We start from the raw sequence: 21,418 nt of genomic DNA on the forward strand, positions 1-21,418 counted from the left end.
GATTTTACCTCACCAACTGACTGAGGAAACATTAATTGCAACTCGTTTCAAGTGTAATATTTATAGATATTGCTAAAATTTTCAGTACAGAGTTGCTCTCATTCTATGAAGAGATAAAGCCTTCCTGTCCAGATTCCGTATCATTCACAGATCTTTCTCTAAATGTTCAAAATACAGAACTTGGGGAAATAGAAGGAACTCTGAGAAGCATAGTTATAACACTGATTTTACAGATGGGCACATCAGACTAGAATATATAACCTAGAACCAAGTACTTCAACTTTTAGTTAATTCCTTTTTGACTGTTCCATTCTACCTCTCATACTACACTGAAATTTCAGGCTTTTCAAAATGTAAACACATACAGATCCTTGGAATGTCATTCCCACATCATCATAAATTATTAAAGGCATACTTAATATCTTAGTACCAAGGGAGTCATTAACTACCATTAATTAACTTTGTGTTCCTGGGGACAATTGTGTGTGTGTGTTTGTTTGCAGGTACCTTCATATCTCCAACCATGCTAACAGGTCTCTGATTACCTTCCATGGAGAACGTCAACCGAAATGATGTGCAGGTGACAAATATTGAAGAGCTGCTATAAGCATCATCCTTACTAAGTAAAATTAAATTTGCCACCTTATAAAGTTTATTTTCTAAAAATAGTCCCACGGTCATATCTCTCATAACTAAAAAACTAGAAAACGTTAGCTACTGGTAGGAAATGTTTAGCTAGCCATATTTAGATGATGAAAGTATCTATGGATGTAGCTTTAACATGATTATTTGATATTAAAAATATCTGAGGGGAGACCTACGGATCATGCCACATGAATGATCTATAATGGGGCATGCTGTGTGGTACCAGAAGGATTCAATTAAAAGGTATATTTTTTCACACTAAGATGTGTTATTTCAGAGTTGTAATAATAGTTGAAGAAATTTTTGACTAACAGACCAGGCAATCTGGTTCTGTTATTTTATTATTAAAAATAATAAAGTAGCATTATCAAAATAGTTGACCATCTGAATAGCTAAAATACATAGAAACAGGCATCATCAAAGTTAAATCAGTTATCATTTTGGCAAATAAACAGGGGGGAAGCCAGGGGGTGCTAGGGAGTAAGATAGAGAGCCCGTTTAAAATGTAGCAGAATTAAAGACCTGTCATGTTTTGCTGCCATTGGGAAATTGACTGTGTGAACAATAGATTCTTGGTATGTTCTCTGTGTGTGGGACTATGCTATTAAAAAATTTTGTACCATATTCTTCTCAGTAATAATTAATAAGAACTACAAAGTCCTTCCCTAACCTTATCCTTTAAATTTATCAACTCAAGAGGGTCTGTTGAGTCCTGACCTTCATGCCTCCTTCTAGGGATTCCCAACTGCCTAAAGCATTCTTGCAGTTCTATCTGATCTGTCAACAACTTTTAATACCAGCATTTTTGGGGATTCTGTTATCCTGTGAAATTTAATCTCACCTATTTAAGCTTGCAGAAAGTTCTGGAGGGAATTATTAACAGATTTTCCCTCATCTTCTTAGAGGACAGTGCTGAATGATTGGCTGGTTTCCCTAAGGACCCATGGCTGAGCAGTGCTAGTTTGTCAGTAGCGTCCTATTTAGCATGTGTGTGAGGCCACAAGGGAGACTGAAAGACATTTGGAATCAGAATTACGTCAATATGCTGATGATGCCTCCATATCTTCATTTCATCAAACCTTATATCCTGTAGCATTAATGCTTCCTTAACTAAGATGGAAAGTGCCCCCAAACACCACACTGCTTATGGCTCTAATTAGACAGCTGGAAGCCACATTGATGGTACACTAGAGCAGCAGATCAGCAGCCTCAACATCACCAGTGAACTTGTTAAAAATGCACATTCTCAGGCCCATCCCAAAGCTACTCAGTCAGAAATTGGGACTAGGGCCCAGCAAGCTGTGTTGAGCAAGCCCTCCAGGTGATTTTGATGCACACTGAAGTAAGAAAACCTCTGCATTAGAGAAATGGGATGCACTTGTCACTGCAGAATCTATCAGTGGTGCCTCCTAACTTAGTAGATTAAAACATTTCTGGATCTAATTATATGGTTCTTTGTTACTAACCATGTAACAATTCCTTGTTAAGTCTAACTGGCCTATGTAATAATTCATATTTGCCACTAAATGATGAGAAAACTTTATATTGTTCTGTATTTCCCTCCCCCTTCAAAAATCATTTGAGAATTAGACCACAGCTTTGGATATATACATGCTGACATGCCTGACAGTAAGGCCTTTTACCAACAGACAAATTATGTTATTTCCAAATTCCATCAAAGAGCCAAAGTCCAATAAACAATATACATATTTGAGAAAAACTCTAAATGTCAATCTTCATTGACTTCAAAGAAACCAGTGTGATTGCAGTTTGTGTGTACTGGGGGTAGAAAGCATAGGAGGAATAGAAGAAATACAAAGAAATTGGGTTTGATATTAAATTCTTCATATAGGTTGAAAATTTGTCTGAGAACATTCTTTCAAAACCTGTATCTTGAAGTAGATACATGATATTGACTTACCAGTTTCATAAGTGTTAGCACTACCATGTCTTGGGCCTCTTTGATGTATACCAAATCAAGTAATTACATTTATCTAACTTGGAAACTATGAGCCTTTTTAATGCTAGAAGCCCTGGATGCTTATTCTCTCCAGAAAACATTCATTCCACAATTATTTGTTGAACACTTCTTATGTGGCATCGATTGTGCTAGGCAGGGGAAGAAAAAAGTGATGATCAAGGCACTGTTCTCATAGAGCTCACAGCTCAGTAGTTTCAAGACCATGTAAACATTTTAGTTTCTTGTAAGCTAACAATAAACATCCAAACGTTTGTTCTTCTAGTTTTAATTAAGCCCCAGATCCGCCTGAGTTCTACTAAGCTCAACTGCAGGCTTACGACAAGTTATCCCACCAACCCATTGCTTCCTCCCAATACTTTGATAAACACAGTTCATCCCACCAAGCTTTGGTCTTCTGACTGAGCCATGCCTGGACTCTGATCCTTTCGTTCCTATAATCCAGCCGCTTTAACAATTAGCCCCTGAATAGCCTCCCTGCTTCTGACCCAATCCCCCGTACTCAATTATCAGTAGAGCAGTCCTTTTAAAATTTAACTCAGATCTTGATGTTTGTCTGCTCAAAACAGTTCAGTTGTTTCCTCTTTCACTCAGTAAAAACTAAAGACCTTATGAACACTTACAAGACCTCACCATATACTGCCACATACTATGCTCTCATACTCTGTTCCAGTTACGCTGACTTTTTTTTTTTTTCCCCTATTCCTAGAAGTCCAAGAGCCTTCCTCAATCAAGGATGAATGCATTTACCTTGATATGGAACCTTTTTCTCCCAAATGTTTACATTCCCTCAATGTTTTCATCTCTATCCCCAAAGTCATCATATTAGAGAGGCATTCCTGGACCACCCCATTTAAAATGGCAAGTCCTGTCTCCTCTTCCACCACACCCTCTCCCCAAATTCACACTTTGTTTACTCCTATTTTAACTATTTTCTCCATTGCATTAACCACTGTTCAACATACATTTATGTGACAATTTGTTTGGTTGAGTGTCTTTCCTTACTAGGTATGAGCTCCATGAGGGCAAGAATTTCTATCTGATGTGTTCACTGCTGTATTCCAATTGCCTAAAGCAGTGCTTGATACACAGTGGATGCTCAATAAATGTGGGTTGATTAAACAAACAAAAAAACAAACAAGCAAACAAAACTTCTACCTTCTCAAGTAATTAATTATCTGGTCTCGTTTTGTGTGTCTATGTGTGTTCTACTTATGCAGAAGAAATAGCCACTACTCATTTCTAGTGACCCTTGCCAATGGAAGATGACTATAATATAAAGTATGAAGTAAACTGACATTGTCATTCAGGGGTGTCTTCCCTTCCAACTTTCAAGGTGCAGCCTTTCATAATGAAAACTTCTCTGACTTTAGATTTAGAAAAATAAGATTTAAAATATTTAGTTCAAAACATATTGCTCAAGTACTTATTATTTGCTGAGGTCCTATGCTATGCATGAGGAGACAAAGATGAATCAAATTAGCTTCTGTCTTTTTTTATCTTAGGCAAGTCACTTTACTCCAGTACAGCTGTTTTCTTTTTATTTGTACCATGATAAGATTGCACTAATTGATGCCTAAAATGGTGCTGCAGAGAGGGTGTGGAGAAAAGGGAACCCTCTTTCACTGTTGGTGGGAATGTAAATTGATACAGCCACTATGGAGAACAGTATGGAGGGGTTCCTTAAAAAACTAAAAATAGAACTACCATACGACCCAGCAATCCCACTACTGGGCATATACCCTGAGAAAACCATAATTCAAAAAGAGTCATGTACCAAAATGTTCATTGCAGCTCTATTTACAGTAGCCAGGACATGGAAGCAACCTAAGTGTCCATCAATAGATGAATGGATAAAGAAGATGAGGCACATATATACAATGGAATATTACTCAGCCATAAAAAGGAACGAAACTGAGTTATCTGTAGTGAGGTGGATGGACCTAGAGACTGTCATACAGAGTGAAGTAAGTCAGAAAGAGAAAAACAAATACCGTATGTTAACACATATATATGGAATCTAAAAAAAAAAAAGAAAATGGTCAGAAGAACCTAGGGGCAAGAGGGGCAAGACGGGAATAAAGATGCAGACCTACTAGAGGATGGACTTGAGGACACGGGGAGGGGGAAGGGTAAGCTGGGACAAAGTGAGAGAGTGGCATGGACATATATACACTACCAAACATAAAACAGATAGCTAGTGGGAAGCAGCCGCATAGCACAGGGAGATCAGCTCCGGTGCTTTGTGACCACCTAGAGGGGTGGGATAGGGAGGGTGTAAGGGAGGGAGACGCAAGAGGGAAGAGTTATGGGGACATATGTATATGTATAACTGATTCACTTTGTTATAAAGCAGAAACTAACACACCGTTGTAAAGCAATTATACTCCAATAAACATGTTTAAATAAATAAATAAATAAATAAATAAAAAATAAGTAAAATAAAATGGTGCTCCAGAAAAAACTCCTATGATTACAAGACTATCTCCACCTTGGATTTTGGAAAAGTCTGAAAGGGTAGAGTGGATAGAGAAAAACCTGGAGAATAAAGTTGACATTTTTAACTCAGTCATGAACCAGTGGTGACTCTGATATTTTAGTGAGATTAATCTGTAATGTGGTTAGTCTATATGTGACAAATTACCTATTGACTACAGTTATAATTCTTGCCTAGAATACAGACTCCAAATATGTTCAGGCATTCTAAAGCAAATCAAATTCATAATACTGATTTGGATAAAATGAGTAATTTATCTTTCTATAAATACATTTGGTTCTTGTTCTCAGAACTAATACCCTTTATAAGGCATTATCTTCCTTAATGTTAAAATTTGAGAAGTCTGTGGTGCATGTACCCAGCTGATGTTTCACCCAAGATTAGTCACCAGTCACCTGTTAGAATGAAATGATTTTAAATCTGTCATTTTTAGTAAGTTAACTAATTATTAATTCTAAATAATGCTTATGTTAGAGCTCTTTTAAGAAATAAATGGAAACCTCTTTGTTCTACTGCCTTCATAGCAGAATGAATTAACTAAGTATGATATATATATATATATATATATATGAATGCAGCTTGTAAATTAGACTTATGGAAAATTCCGAATGTCTCTAATTACCACATTCTCCTAATTAATATCCATATATTTTGTGAAGAGTATCTAGTATTTGGATATGCAAGACTTAGCACATTCCACTGTTACTAGTTAAATACAGTACCTTTCAAAGATATTAACCCTGAGAATAAGAAGCCCTTGTGTATTGACAAAGATAAACTTCTAATTGTATCCAAATCAGTATTATAAAATAATTTTCTTTTACTTTGAATGTCTGTACTAGAAAAAGCAACTATGGGTAACCCAGAAATTTTTAAATGTGCGTCTCACAATCTGAAGAACATTCTAATGATTTAAACTAGGAGACTGCACATTAACAGTTACATCTTTTAAAATTTGTTGCATGACAACTCCATATTTTCTGATGGTTCCACTTTACCTCCTCAGGGACAGCTCTTATATGAACAAAGCCTTTTCTGAAGACTATGAACACTCGGCGGGCTCCACAACGTAAAGCGGATGTTGCACAGTCGAAAGCTGTGTCTCCGGCTCCAAGTACAATCACGGCTCCCCGTATCGATGGCAATGGAGAGTGACAGGCACACATTCCTGAATGATGAAAGGAAGACCCCATTTTCAAGTAGAGAAACCATTTCTGCATGACAGCTCAAAAGATACTTGTACTCAAAGCAGTGTAAAATTGCATCTTGCAGTTTTCGAGGATGGAGTGTCACTATCAAATTATTCTGCTTCATTGAAAGACAGTTTTATTCCCACTTTAAAAATATGCTCATACATGTAATTTCATAGTCAATACCTTTAACTTCTTTTTTTCCTTCTAGAAGGATAGCTATAACACATTTTGAAGAGTGTGGGTCATAATAAACTGGAATCAATCAATTTAAACTCTCTGTCAAAGTTGTGATATGTATTTTTAACTTATTGTCATTAAATTTGTTTGTTAGAAGAAAAAAAGTGATCCTTGTGATCTGAGTTAATAATCTGCAGTATTTCATTAAAACATTTTATTTAGAAATCATCTTATAAGATTTCTAACATATAGTCCTGCTGCATAGTATATTTAGTAAATTTTGAAAATTAACATGCTGAACATGTTCCCTTTATGTAACTGAAGAATTTCTGAGAACTATTTTCTTGAAATAGTTAAAATAAAACTTCCTCCCTTTTACTGCTTTTTTCCTGGTTTTGTTTGTAAAACTGAGCAATAAGAGAAATATGACTCTCCAAGTGAACATTTCTCAACAGCATTTATATGAATATTTGATGCCCATACGAAGATTCTTTAAAAAGTAAAATGCAGGTGTTCGTTATGTATTAGGTAGCGCTGTATTATTGGATTAAATAAAACTGTTGACAAGATAAATTACTATAATTTTTGAAATGGCACCACAGATAGCGTAATCATTTTGCTTGAAAGAGTTTGTATTTGGGATTACATAATTAGCCTTTTGTAATTCTCAAATACATGCTATGTGTACAATGATCTTCCCTAGCAAGCATCATGTTCTCTTGGAAGGAAGAGGACGAAGATGGTACACAACTTTAGCTGTAAAGTTCTACAGATTGATCTAAGAGAGAAAGTTTCTTATCTTTTTCAATTTTAGGAGAATAAATGTAGATTCTTATCTTTTCCATGTGTAATTGATGTTAGACTATCTGAAGTTCAGAATTCTTTTTTTTTTTTTTTTTTGTTTATTTATTTATTTATGGCTGTGTTGGGTCTTCGTTTCTGTGCGAGGGCTTTCTCTAGTTGTGGCAAGCGGGGGCCACTCTTCATCGCAGTGCGCGGGCCTCTCACTATCGCGGCCTCTCTTGTTGAGGAGCACAGGCTCCAGACGCGCAGGCTCAGTAGTTGTGGGTCACGGGCCTAGTTGCTCCTCGGCATGTGGGATCTTCCCAGACCAGGGCTCGAACCCGTGTCCCCTGCATTAGCAGGCAGATTCTCAACCACTGCGCCACCAGGGAAGCCCCAGAATTCTTTAAAAATATATATTTAAAGGAGTTTGACTATCGGGTTTTAGGGAATATATTATAGCTTCTTTAACACTAAGACGATGACTCTAGCCCAGTCAAAGCAGAGGACAGGCATAGCTTCCAGTTGTTCTTCCTTTGGTGTGTGAAGTGATTTCACACAGAGACTAGGTATTAGGGTATCCATCGAAGTGTTTTATTTTAATTTCATAAAACTGTGGTTCAAGAAGAGACTGAATCTTTCTGCTGGTGTGGATACAAATCATGGAAGACATGGTCACTTGTCCTATTTTAAACAAAAAAATAAAACAGTGCCCAAAGTGAAGTTCCTGCCTTTTCTTTTAAGAACATCTTCTGATGTTTGTTAAGGGCACTCTTATTTTGAAGCAACTTTTCATAATGCAGTTTAGACCTGTATATAACACAGTGAAAAATCCTTATGATGATGTTTGATTGGGAGGATGGACAGATAGATGATTCTGGCTAACAGTAATATCAGATTTTTTTTTTCATTTTACATTGGTGTTATAAAAGGATGCATTGGAGATCTGGACAATTTCCTACTGAGCCTGGACTTAATATACATTCATAATACACATAACAACATAGGTAACATTAGGAACAGAAGACAATATGTGATACCTGCTTTACTGCTTTTGGCTACAAGTGGCAGAAAGTCTTTGGATGTATAAAACCCCTGGTCCTGTGTCAGGCCTTGGAAGATGTGATCCTTTTTGGGTTCTGGCAAACCTAAGTAAAAAAATTTATAAAATATCATTAGCAGGAGGAGTGACTTTTCCTACCGACTATTAGAAAGAAAGTAGAAAGCTGTAATCATTAAGATAATGTGGTTCTTAGAGGAAAAAAATCTATAACCAAATTAACATAAAAGAATGTACATAACACAATGTAACAGACCTCAGAGTATACCTTTAATACATAACTAAGAATACATCATAAATCACACATTCATGTGCACATGTACATATACAGAAACATGGATACTCACATATAGTGTTAAGGGGAAAATCAGGTTATATTCTTTCCTCATGTCATAAATAAAAATAAATTTCTGGTGTATTAAAGTGCTAAATATAAAAAATTCATCACAAAACCTAAAAGAAAATATGGATATATGTTTATCTAGTTCCTGAATATGGAAGGTCTTTCTAAGGGGGTAGGGGGGGAGGAAAGACTAAAAAATTTCGAAAGAAAAAAAAGTATTTTACCACAAAAATTCAGCTAGTTTTACACTTCAAAAATATTATAAACAAATTAAATGCCAAGTGATTAGCTAGAAGAATATTTTAACAAATAAAATGTCTTTTCTATATAAAGACATTTCTCAGTTTTAATGAGGAACATATTAACTTTTCAATAGAAGCATAAACAAAGGGTAACAAAAATTGGGATAACAAAAAATATAAATAGTTTATAAGCACCAAAAATCTTAAATCCCCTAGTAATTTAAGAACTGCAAGTTAAAACAATGAGATATGATTTCTCCTCTATTAAAAAGTAAAGGGTTTAAGAAAATTACACTATATGGCAAGGTTAAAGATGGGATTTGTTATGCTCTTTTGGTAGAAATTTGGTAGAAACTGGTATCTAATTCTAAAAAACAGTTTTGAATCTATCATAAGAAAATACTAAGACATGCAAATAAAGGTTTGATGTACAAAAATGGTCAGTGGAAAAAAAAGATAAGAGAGGGAGAGAAAGGGTGGAGGAATATCAAAATGCCAACAGAATGAATAATCCAGTTTTACTTTAAGAGATGAAAAACATGACAGAACAAAATGCAGCCATTAAAACAAACATTTGAAAAATGTGGTAACAGATTGTAGTCAAAATACAGTGTTAAATAAACTAGCAGGACATAAAACACTGTGTATAGTATGATTTAAGTTTTATAAAAATATATAAACTATATAATCTGAACTGTAATCATTTCTGGTGGTGAGATTGTGGATATTGTGGGTTTTTAAAAATTATTTCCTTATTTTCCAAATGTTCTATAACATGCATGTATCAACTAATTAGGAAATAATTGCCAACATTTTGAAAAGAATATGAATAGCTGGTTAAAATGTTTTCAAACTACAAATGAAGCAAATCTGATAGCTTTCACCCCACTACAGGAAAGCTTTTCATCTCAATTCCATAAGGGGGAAATTTATAGTTTAATGTTATTTACTATCCAAATCTCAGTCTACCAATAGGCCATTCCAGAGAAACAGGAGCTTATTTCATAGTTAAATGAAAGCGAATGGTAGTTGCTGGTAGACACACGGAGTAAAAAGCATGGCCCAGGAGATGAGTTTTGTTGTGTGCGATAAGGTTGATACTGTATCTGACCTGAAAACTGAAGGTGCTGGTGGATTGAGTGCGTAGCCAGCAATAAACCACTGCTGTCCCTTCAAATTAAATCAAACATTTTTCTTTCCTGTCTAGCACCTCTTTCATTTCCTCCCCCCAAAAGATTTGCCCTTTGTTTTTAGGTTATTTTAAGACCATTTTTTAAAATTATTTTAATTATCTAAGAAAGTTAGGCAAGTCATTTGACTGGTCTTTGCTCTGGCTTCTCTATAAACAAAACGGGGATAACTTTATTTCTTCATTTTCTGACACGGAGGAATATCTCTTAGTCTATTTGTAACATGGAAACTATTACATAAATGTGTGGTTATATATATTAATGCAATTCTTTTCGAAGGACTGAGATGGGGGTGGTTACAGTTACATAAATATAGCTGAATATGTACTTGAAGAGTCTAATGACAAAACAATTTTTCTTGAAAGCTATTAAAAGATGATTGTAGTTTAAGCTACATTTGATTAGTCAAACCAACATGTATCATTTTATATATATATATATATATAAATACATATTTAAATAATAAGGACCTGTCTCCCCTTTCATATTACTATACTATAGAGATTACATATGTTCTATGGTACTTCATTTTCCCATTTTCCTGTTAAAAAACCACAACAAGGAAAACAATGTGAAGGGTTTTGCAATTTCAAGGTGATATGATAAGCAAAAACCTTCAAGACAGATCAAAAACAAAGCACAGAGAATGTAAGTGGTGGATAAGAATTTTACAGTTTCTGGTAATGAAGTCTAAGATCCTTCCTTTACTAATTCCTAATCTGAACTTTTTCATTACTTGCCATGGTTAAGGTAAAAGGGAGATTTACATCTGTGCTTATTTTCTATAGACCCACTGCTAAAATAACTGTTATATAAAGAAATGCAAGGCATTCGTATTAAACACACCGCCTGACCCATAGAGATGACTTTTTCTCTCCTGCAAGAATTATTTCACAAGAAAAAAGCTTTGGTAAAATTTAAACTTCAGTTTTTCACTTGAATCATACACTGACAAGGACAACTGAGTTTCCTGTGCTTTCACCCCACTCTGCATTTATCACTGTAATGAATTTAACATTTACTGGGTCAGATTCTCCCTGTAAATGTTCAAGAGGGCACCAGCTAAATGTTCTGACCTATAGATACTGGCTTGAGGAGAGGAAAAATGAGCCAGTAACTGGATGGGATGATTATGATTGGGTTATCTCTGCAGCCTATTTAGCCACACCTCAAGTCATGCTCACTTTTAGATTCCCAGTGTCCACGGAGCCCTTCTCCCCTACCTGGGTGGCAGATCATCTATTAGGACCATGTATCTGAAGCTCTGCTCACATACTCTTTGGCAGTCCAGCCCAGCTGGCAGAAGTACCCTATTCTCTGCTAACCATGATGCTGCTGGGTGATTAGGAACAGGGTCTTTGTCATCAGACAGAGTTTGGTGTGAGTTCTACCTCTCCCATTTATCTGATTGTGATCTTCTGTAAGTTCCTATGACTGTTAGTTTTATGTGTACATAGCTGAGTACACACATCAAATTATCCAATCAAACACTAATCCAGGTATTACTGTGAAGGCAATTTATAGATGTGGTTAATATCTATAATCAGTTGATTTTAAGTAAAGGAGATTACCTCAATAATCTGGATAAGCTTCATCCAATCAGTCCAAAGGTCTTAAGAAAAAAATTGAGGTTTCCTTAAGAAAGAAGAAATTCTGTCTGTCTGCTGGCCTGGCCTACAGATTTTAGATTTGCCAGCTCCCACAATTGCAAAAGCCAATTCCTTGAAATAAATCATACCACTCAATCTATCTATCTATCTATCTACCTATTCATCTATTTTATATATCTCTTAAAGGCTTTATCTTTCGAGAGAGCCCTGAAACAATTCATTAATTGCTCTGATCTTCCACCTCTGCATTTCTAAAACAGAGATAATAATTATATTTCTCTTCTCTCACAGATGTGCGACTTAAAGGAATATCTATCTATCTATCTATCCATACATATATATATAAAGCATTGGGACCTGGCACATAGTGAATGCTCAATAAACACTATCTATTAATATTATGATAGGTTTATTATTCTGTAGTTTATAATTTTTTTTTCAAATTCCACATCTTGTGGCAAGGAAGAAAAAAGCTTAAATCAAAGTAAAGTATTAAAACGTTAGCAAATTTAAACAAAGTGCTACAAAAGAAGAAAAATGAAGCAACCTTAAGTGAAATATGAAAGATAATGAAACTTGCAAATACCCATCTATCAAAGGAAGATTTCCCTGAGAGTAGGTATATTAATAAATAAGGTATATGTCTATACCAGGATGATTTCAAAATGACACTGAAATGACTTTTTAATTCACCTTTCAGTGGGAAGAAGGAGGATTATGAATAAAGAGAAATTGACAAAGATTTGACAAACAAAACAGCTCAGGGTAGTATACGTATAGTGTTCTTTGTTTTTCAAGAAGGCCAGATAGTTTCTTTGTTCCCCTAGAATAGTTACTGAAGTTTTTGGTGTTTCAGCATGCATTTATACAAAGGAACACCTTCTTAAGAAGTACTGAAAGATTATCATTTTCCAGTTCTCCAAAAAGAAAAGAAAGAACTAAAATGTTGCTTATACTACAGAAAATCTAACTTAACATGTATTGATTACTTATAGGCACTGTTCTAAGTGTCTGACATATAGGTAGGTGATTTTTATATACTAACTCATTTAATGCTCAAAACAACTCTATAAGACAACTCGCATTATTATCTGCATTTTAGATATGAGGAAACTGAGGCACATAAAGATTAAGTAACTTTGCTGAAGGTCATAGAACAAGTAAGTAGTAATGTCAATTTCTAACCTAGATGGTCTGGCTGTAGAGTGTATGCTTTAACTTCAACATGCTGCCTTTGCCATGTATGAGGTTATAATTAAGCCCTGTTATAATGTGTTGCTACATAACAAGTGATGTCTAAAGTAATCATTCAACGTATATGTATTTAGTTTCATTGTAAGGCTATGGATACGCATACAACACAGAATGTTCCAATCTAGTGGTAGAGAAAAGACTGGCTGCTTTCCTAGGCTGCATCTTTGTTTTGCGATTCTTTTCTCTAGCCCAATTCCTCTCTAAAATGTCTTCCTTCTTAAGTGCATTCCCCTTGGGTATCTGCTGGTTATTTTTCAATATTTGATATTCTTTGAAATCTGTATCTTTGCTTTGTTTCCAAAGCACCTCCCTCTGAAACAACTACAGAATAAACAACAGCAGTGTATTTAGTAAATTCTTTGTACTCACATTAAGTTCTGCACAACTTCAATTAACATTAACAAGATATTAAATATTCTGTTTTGTGTTATCATCTAGTAAGTAACAGACGAGGAATAAGTTTCTAAGGCTGAGTCTTCATAGCTATTGTAGGACGTGTTTAAGAATTTCTCAGATTTTATAATGTCTGCATGTGTTACTTCACTGGGTCCACTCCTTCAGTGTTAATTGAATTGAGCAACAATTTGTGTGACGCCTCTCATTCTTGAAGGCATTCACTTGAATGACAGCTAAGCCGTCGTGCGGAAGATGGTGATCAGATAGACATGCCACGGGAGACAGCTTCACACATCCCACAGAAGTGGAGAAGACAGCACAGAACATTGTGAGACTGCCTCAGGTTCCTGGCTTACAGAAATGGGCAATGTTCTAGTATTCTGAACTCTCTCTGCAGGTATACCGTCCTGTTATTTCACACGAGTGCTTTTTCAATAAGAAGATTTTAGTAGACATATAAAATCCCTCTGATTATGTCCTATTCTCAAGTGTACTGGCTGAGCACAGCAAAATGTAGTTGATGGCAAATGTCCTAAGTTTTTCACTTTTCCAAGTACTTTTGTGTCTGAGATTTTGCTGTCTTCTCAAAGAAGAAAGCACGTTGTGTGATCTCAGTCCTCATTGCTAAGCCTGGTTTGGGGAATGGTGCCGCATGAGGAAGAATATTAACATGTGAAGGTTAAACATGGATTCATTAAACAAACTCTCACTAAGGGACACGAGGCTATCTACCACAGCTATGCAGTTGTGTCTTTGTAAGAAATGTCCCTGTGTAACCATTGTTTTTCTTTATTTCTGTTTATTAAATCTTTTTAAAATATCTTAATGCCAACTGACTTATTTCTATCATTTGTAAATACAGCGTACTGAATAAGAGTGAAACCTCTAAGTCGGACTTTCTGCGTTAAAATTCTCATTCTAGCTCTTACTAGCCATTGACCTTGGGCAAGTAAATTATTCTTTCTGGGCAGCAGCGGCCTCATCATAGGGTTGTTAGGAGAGTAAAATGAAAACAATATATGTAAAGCTCTTTGCATAGATGTGAAATAAACGTTTCCTTTTATTTGCATTCTCTCCCTAAAAGCCTTTGTTTGATATAATGAAAGGATACGTTCGGATAGCCATAAATTAAATGTTCATCTAATCCATAATATACACAATTCACACTGTTGCACATTTAAGCGGTCAGTGTTGGACAGACTGGTTAGAATGAAAGGCTGTGGTAAGACAAGGGTATTCCTCTAACCTCATTCATTCTACAGACTACAATGGACGCAAACCATACGTGCTTCAAGACCAGGAAATAGCAAGGTTAAGACTCTCTATTGGTTAAGGCATCATTCAAATTGCATCAGTTAGTTAAAATGCTGCCTCAGAGACCACTGACCTAGGAGTCTGTAGAACTGGGCTCTAGTCTCATTATATCCACTTTCTAGCTGTACTTGGGTAAAATTACTTTTAATACTGTGGCTGTCAAATTCCTTTATTTTATCTAATTATGTTTTATTAAGGTATAATTGACATATATTAGTTTCAGGTGTACAACATAAAGATTCAGTATTTGTATATATTGCAAGATGATTACCACAGTAAGTCGAGTTAACTGCCTTGATTGGAACAAAGATATCTCTGACTTATGTACAGGGTTGTTCTGAAATGAGGTGGAAAAGTGCACATAAAAGCACTCTGGTAAATCTAAAACAACATTCAAATGTAAGTCATTATTACTGTCTTGGGTAAAATATAAAAACTATGAAAAAAAAAAAAAAACTATGGAAAATAAAGACTCACATTATAAAAGATTCATAGTATACACTTTCACAAACAGAAGATACTGCAATTAATCATAAGAAGATATTTAAATGGCTGTATATAGATATGTAAATGTAGGTATAACTCATAAATACATGTATTATGGATATATGTGTTTATATACTTACTAGAAAAAGTAAACTATTTCGATATCAAGCCCAAACAGTTGAGATTACAATATGGAAATAAAATATTCTTTTCAAGGGCCTAAGCATTCCACAATTTCACAATGGATTATAAAGTTCTTCATCTGTCACTTAAAGATCACTTATATGACTCAAAGGATTTACTTCCAAGGGAAAACAGTGCCATAAGGGTTATCATTCTAGGATCTATATATGGATTAGAAAGAGAACAGATCAATGATGCCCTATTGTGACTCTTTTCTCAATAAAACTCCCCATCTTTTTCTGACAACCCACTGTAAATGCGTTTAGCTCTTGAGTGTTCAGACTGAATTCAGAAAGAGTGGAGTGATTCAATATAACACATATGAAATCAGATCACCATATATCACAATAGTATTCATTTCATTGATTTTTCAAATCCCCATTAAATATCTGTTCTGTATAACTGCTGTCTAGTCTCTCTCTCTCTCAATGTGACCACAAGCATTAACTGTATGGATCACATAATTCGTTAGAGCATAACAAGGTGAAGACTTTTAAAAAATGTTATGAATGAAATCACCATCTCAAATCATATTTTTTCCCATTACACAAGGTATTTTTCTGTACAGAAACATATAACAATAATGACATCCAGAACTAAGAGGAGTAAAGAACACTCATACAATTTTGAAAATCGGAGAGACGCTGAACTAAGATCTTCTCTTTGTATTTAATTATGAAAACAGTAGAATTTTAAAAGCATTGGAGAAGAGAATAAAGTAAGCAAATGTAATAATTCCTATGAAGTTACAAATGTATTTCAGTTTGCTTTTATGATTTCATGTAGAAAATATGTATAAGTTCTATTATACCAACAAGATCAGTTCATAAAATTTCATATTAGAGCTTAATATCAGGCTCCAATTTAGAGTTTGTGTGGGTGACAGACAATATAAACATATTAATAAAGCAATGTGTTCACAAGATCAACACATATGAAGTAAATTGAATCTAAGTGGTTAAAATTCTTCTAGAGGATTTTTAATCTGTAATAAAATATCTAGCAATTTCATATAACAAAATGAGAATAAGGTTCACTATGCATTTGTAGTCTCATAATTTTTACTCCTTTTACATATTTGCAAAAAATAGAGAGAGAGAGAGAGAGAGAGACCTTATTTTAATGAATAAAATATTGTCCAAGAACTCAAAGATGGATAAAATATCCTTGAGTGTTTTTTTACTTTCCTGATAAATAACTTCTATATTCAGGATCCACCTTATCTATTGTTCTTTCTATATAAAGGGACATATGAAGGAACCAAAACAACAAAATCCTGGACCAAAAAAAAGAAGATGAACTATTTTTCTTTATATTTTTGTAATCCAATTTTCTTGTAATTAGCAGAAGTTATTTTACTAATTAAAATTTAATTTTAATATAAAAATAAGATCTCATTAAAATCTCTCTTCTAGAAAAAATATGTTAATGTAATTTTCTTTTTCTGTCACAAAATTATACATATCCTTTTGATTTTTGGTATTATTTATTAAAGTGTGCTTTATCTTTTGGGCCTTTTCTATTTGTTTTCCTCCCTTCTCTTTTCTCTGTTTCTCATTCTCATTTGGCTTTTGTTATAAAACAATTTCCTTAAATTTTAATCCTCACATCATGAAGTAAGGGTAAGCAAAAAAGTTCAAAGAATATGCCTCAGGCAAAGATTTTTTTTTCTTAATGACTGGAATTCTTAGATGGTGTTAGAAAATTACTATTTAGGACTATGTAAGTATACTATATTCTAAAGTAAAGAAATCATTAATAATAAAATACTTAAAAGGAACAGTTATATTACAAAATAAATCTACCAGGCTTACAAAGAAAACAAATTTGCTACAGCTACCTGCTGTGGAGATGAGGCAGTAATCTCAACAGCAGGAAATAAAAGAGAAGAGAGGAGAAAAATACAAAAGCACAGACATTAAAAAAGTAATTAAAACACTTATCTCCATCGACATACATTACGAAAAAAACCCTCAACCAACCACCTAAAACCATACTTTATTGAACTGCACAGCAGGAAACAGCATTAAAGCTGCCACCGTAAACACACATTCTGTAGAAGGGAGAACACCCCTTTAAAAACGTAATCTCAAAAGTATTACTAATGTGTTAATCACCAGTAAATGTACCATACATTCATTGTATTGTATTAGTTACTTTCTCAAAGGTATTTATTAATTGTACTTCTAAATTTTTTACTCAAGTAAATTCTTAAATATATGTACTGGTAACCTCTTTATTTGTAATCGTTCTAATGAATTTTACAGCTATATTGTGAGGCTAAAGTATTCTGTATATCAAAAACTTTATGTAAAAAAATTTTAATATAACATGCATTTATAATAGATAATGCAGTTAAACTGTTTTCTTTAAAGCCAAACTAACCTTTGCTATAGTACTGAAATAAAAAGAGTGAAACACAATGCAAGAGTTAAGGTCATGGATTAAAACTGAAATGAAAGCTAAGAATCATTCTGAATTACCCAAGTATGCTCTGGCCTTCCGAGCTCTGCAAAGTGAAACAATACAAGTCTGAGGAAGCAAGTGGCAAGCCTTAAAATAAAGACCATGCACCAAATGTGCTTGGTGACTCTCTCAGCTGCTGAAACTTGTTTCTGCATCTACCTGATTCTCCCCAGGCATTATCTGTGAAACAATGGAGAGCTGCCTGATTCAGAATCAAAAGACTTCTAATGGACTCCTGACCTCTACTTTTTAGCTATTAGCTATAAGCTCATGCCTAAGTCATTAAATTTTAAACCTCAGTTTCCTCATCTTTAAAATTAGAAGAATTACAAAAATGCATTTCCTTATAGAACTGTTATGTGGACAAGTAAGCATAGTACAGTTCTATACTGCTGAAACTTAATTTTACACGTAGAAAATGCAATTCACAATCATAGATATTGGTTTTGCTACCATATAATTCTTTTATCTTTTAATTATGCATTTTGTTCTTTACTCAAATGATACATTTCTGTGCAAATTTATTTATCTTATTCTAAGTCACTGCTGTAGTTTTTAAAAATCTTACAAGAAAATACTTAGTAGATTTTTTTCAAGAAATGTGTATGTAATAAGAAAAATATTAAATTATTTCCATGATTAAATATACTTGGAATGTGCTTAGTATTACTGACACACTGCTGAGTTAGAGTCTTGAAATTAGAATACTTTTCTAGGAATTCAGAAAATTCCACAAAGTAATCACTTTCCAAAGACACTCTTGATGGATAGACATGGTCAACCATTTCAGAAACATATGGTTGACCTTGAATCTCAGTTTGTCCATCCACAAAATAGGCAGATTATCTAGAAACCAAATTCTGAAACTTGCCTGTGATTTTCAAGGAATCCAAGACTATGAAAACGTATCTTTGTACATGTGTGCATTTTATTGTGTATGTGCACAGAGGGTCCATACCTTTCATTATACCCCCTACAGAGCCTGTGACTCAAAAATGGTTAAAGAATCACATTCACTAAGATTAATTCAACTATACCATACCACTTATCCAGCTGCCATTCCAAGTGCATGGAGTGTGGTCTCAAATGCCAAAATGCAATGTAATTATCCACACCTGACAAGTATATAAATACCATTTTATATAAGAATTTGTAAATATATTAAGGTCTGGTAAAATAAAGTTATAGTTTTGAGGTCAGACATAACTATGTTCATATTTTTACTACACTGTATATTGGCTGTATAACCTGCATAATCACAGTTACTTAAATTTCAAGTCTCAATTTCCTTATCTATGAAATCACATAGATTAATTTAGATAATATATCTCAATAATATGATAAATGCTTACCACAGTGACTAGCATGTGGTAAATACTAGTAAATGAATTGGCTTTTATGTATTTTAACTTCCAAAATCCTATTACTTTCATACTTGTACCTTCCTTGATATTTTTCTTTCTTAATACTTAATATAATTTTAATATAAAACACCACAACAACCACCAAAACTACAGATAATTTTAAAAACTTAATGCCAATTGAAATTTCCTTTGATATGGGTAATTAACCATATAAAACTTGGCAGATTCAATGTATATTCACTACATATCCACATCCACTACATATCTGAAATTTCTGTTTACTTAAAAAAGCCAAGAAAAACTACAGTCTATCCTGTTCAACTTTCAAATTTGGATACTAGTTGTGATTTTTAATTGTTATTAAGATAAGATGAAAATAGAAATTTTGGATGTTTCATTTATTTAAGCACTTATTCATTAATACCTATTGAGTGCCTACTGTACTTGGGATACAGGGGTACTTGGGATATACAGAGATGAATAGCTTCCAATCTAGTGGGAGAAGAACACATAACCAGAAATAGAAGAAAGCAAGATAAGCGCTATGACAAACGGATGCATAGGTAAGTGCACAGGAGCCCTTAACAAAACACAGTTCACCTCAGCTGGTGACAATCATACTTATGCTCAGCCTTGAAAGATGAATGTTTCCCATGGTAGAAAAAGAAAGAGGAAGAATCAGCAACATATACAAAGGTGTGAAGGGGTAAGAGTTCAATCTCAGTGAAACTAGGGTGTGGTCAGGGGAGCAGATAGGAGAGAAGGAATAGCAAAATTTGAAATTTGACAGATAGGCAGGCCCCAGACCATAAAAGGCCATGCAAGCCACACCAAGGAGTTTGGATTTTACCCAGAGGAAACACTGCAGGGAAATGATACAGTCAGCTTTGTATATTAACAAGGACAAATTGGTAGCAGTATGTAGAACTGATTTGCAGGCAGTGAGAATGAAGGAACTAGATCATGTAAGGGGATGCTGCATAAATCCAGGTAAGACAGGAACACTAACCTTGTACTTCTCAACTTGGATTATTAGTAACCTCCACTAACGTGGTGTTGCAGGGAGTGTCCACAGCCTCAGTACAAACACAGCCTACTTTCCTGGGGCAACAATTTCAATCAAAGATAAGTACTTTAAATGATGGTGTTTATATTAAGACAAAAATGGAGATGTTGAGGAATGAAATGCAAATTTCGAATAAAATTTTACTACTTCAAAGAAATTCTGTATATGGGATTTGAAACTGTGCCTCTGGATTCCTTAGAGGTATGTTTTCACTTTCTTCTCCTATTACAGTAACTTTAATGGGGAAAAAAAAAAAAAAGGATTCACACTAAGATACTGACAGTGGGGATACATACAGGAGAATAAAAACATATCCTGAAGGTCTTTAAGGGTTAATTTCATTGGATTTGGCACCTCGCGGTTGAAAGGAGTAGAGGGAAAGGAAGGGTCACAGCTGAGCCTCAGCTTCCTGTTTTGGTGGGTTCCTCAACAGTGGTGTGCCTGACTGTGGCCCAGGACAGTGGAAGAGGAGCAGATGCCAGGGCAACAGTATTGTTCCACTTTGAACATATTTAATGGAGCGTGGGACAGCCAGTAAAGTTAATCTACAGATAATTAACAAGGAAAATTTCAAGTCTGAAGCTCATGAGAGAAATCTGGTCTGGACCAAGAGATTTGAAAAGTATCAGCAAAGAGACTGTACTGGAAGCCATCAATGCTAATGAGCTAATCCTGAGGAAAAGAAAGCCAACAGTGGAGCCCTAGATAATATATCAACATTTAAAGGAAGAAAGAGGAAAAGGAGCCCAAATGGAAATTGAGGAGGGATCAGTCAGTCAGGAGAGGCAGGAGAAAGCAGTATGCTGGAGAGAAGAGAGGTATGAGTTCAGACATATATATATATATATATATATATATATATATATATATATATATCTCCAGTGCATAAAAATGTACCAAGAAACAGGTGTTTAAAGAGTACTTTTGATTTTAGGACTCATCCTTCTTGAATTTTAAGTATAGTACAAGGTCACTATACTATAATTTTGGAAATAAAAGCATTAATTAATTAATTAGTTGTTTTTGGAGATAATATAACTAAAGGAGATTTATTGAGAGAGAACATAAAAGAGAACAAAAACAACAAAATAGAAATATATGTATTGTAGCTATGAAAATCAATTTAAATGAGGCAAATCAGAAGAGGAAGAGGAAACAGGATAAACCCTAT

At 34.4% G+C, this 21,418-nt stretch overlaps 1 protein-coding gene across 2 annotated transcripts in view; it reads right to left on the reverse strand.

The window, feature by feature from the left end:
- The window catches only part of DPYD (dihydropyrimidine dehydrogenase), an 808,008-nt gene that overhangs the window by 445,683 nt on the left and 340,907 nt on the right, over positions 1–21,418 (reverse strand). For both annotated transcript variants that reach the window (XM_007169549.2, XM_057551077.1), the window contains exons 9-10: positions 8,314–8,421; positions 6,119–6,288 (exon numbers count right to left, since the gene is read on the reverse strand). In XM_007169549.2, coding sequence (XP_007169611.1) covers positions 6,119–6,288; positions 8,314–8,421 — 278 coding nt within the window. The remainder of the gene's footprint in view (positions 1–6,118; positions 6,289–8,313; positions 8,422–21,418) is intronic.

This window comes from Balaenoptera acutorostrata, chromosome 1 (genome assembly GCF_949987535.1).
Source record: "Balaenoptera acutorostrata chromosome 1, mBalAcu1.1, whole genome shotgun sequence".
Classification (NCBI taxonomy): domain Eukaryota; kingdom Metazoa; phylum Chordata; class Mammalia; order Artiodactyla; family Balaenopteridae; genus Balaenoptera; species Balaenoptera acutorostrata.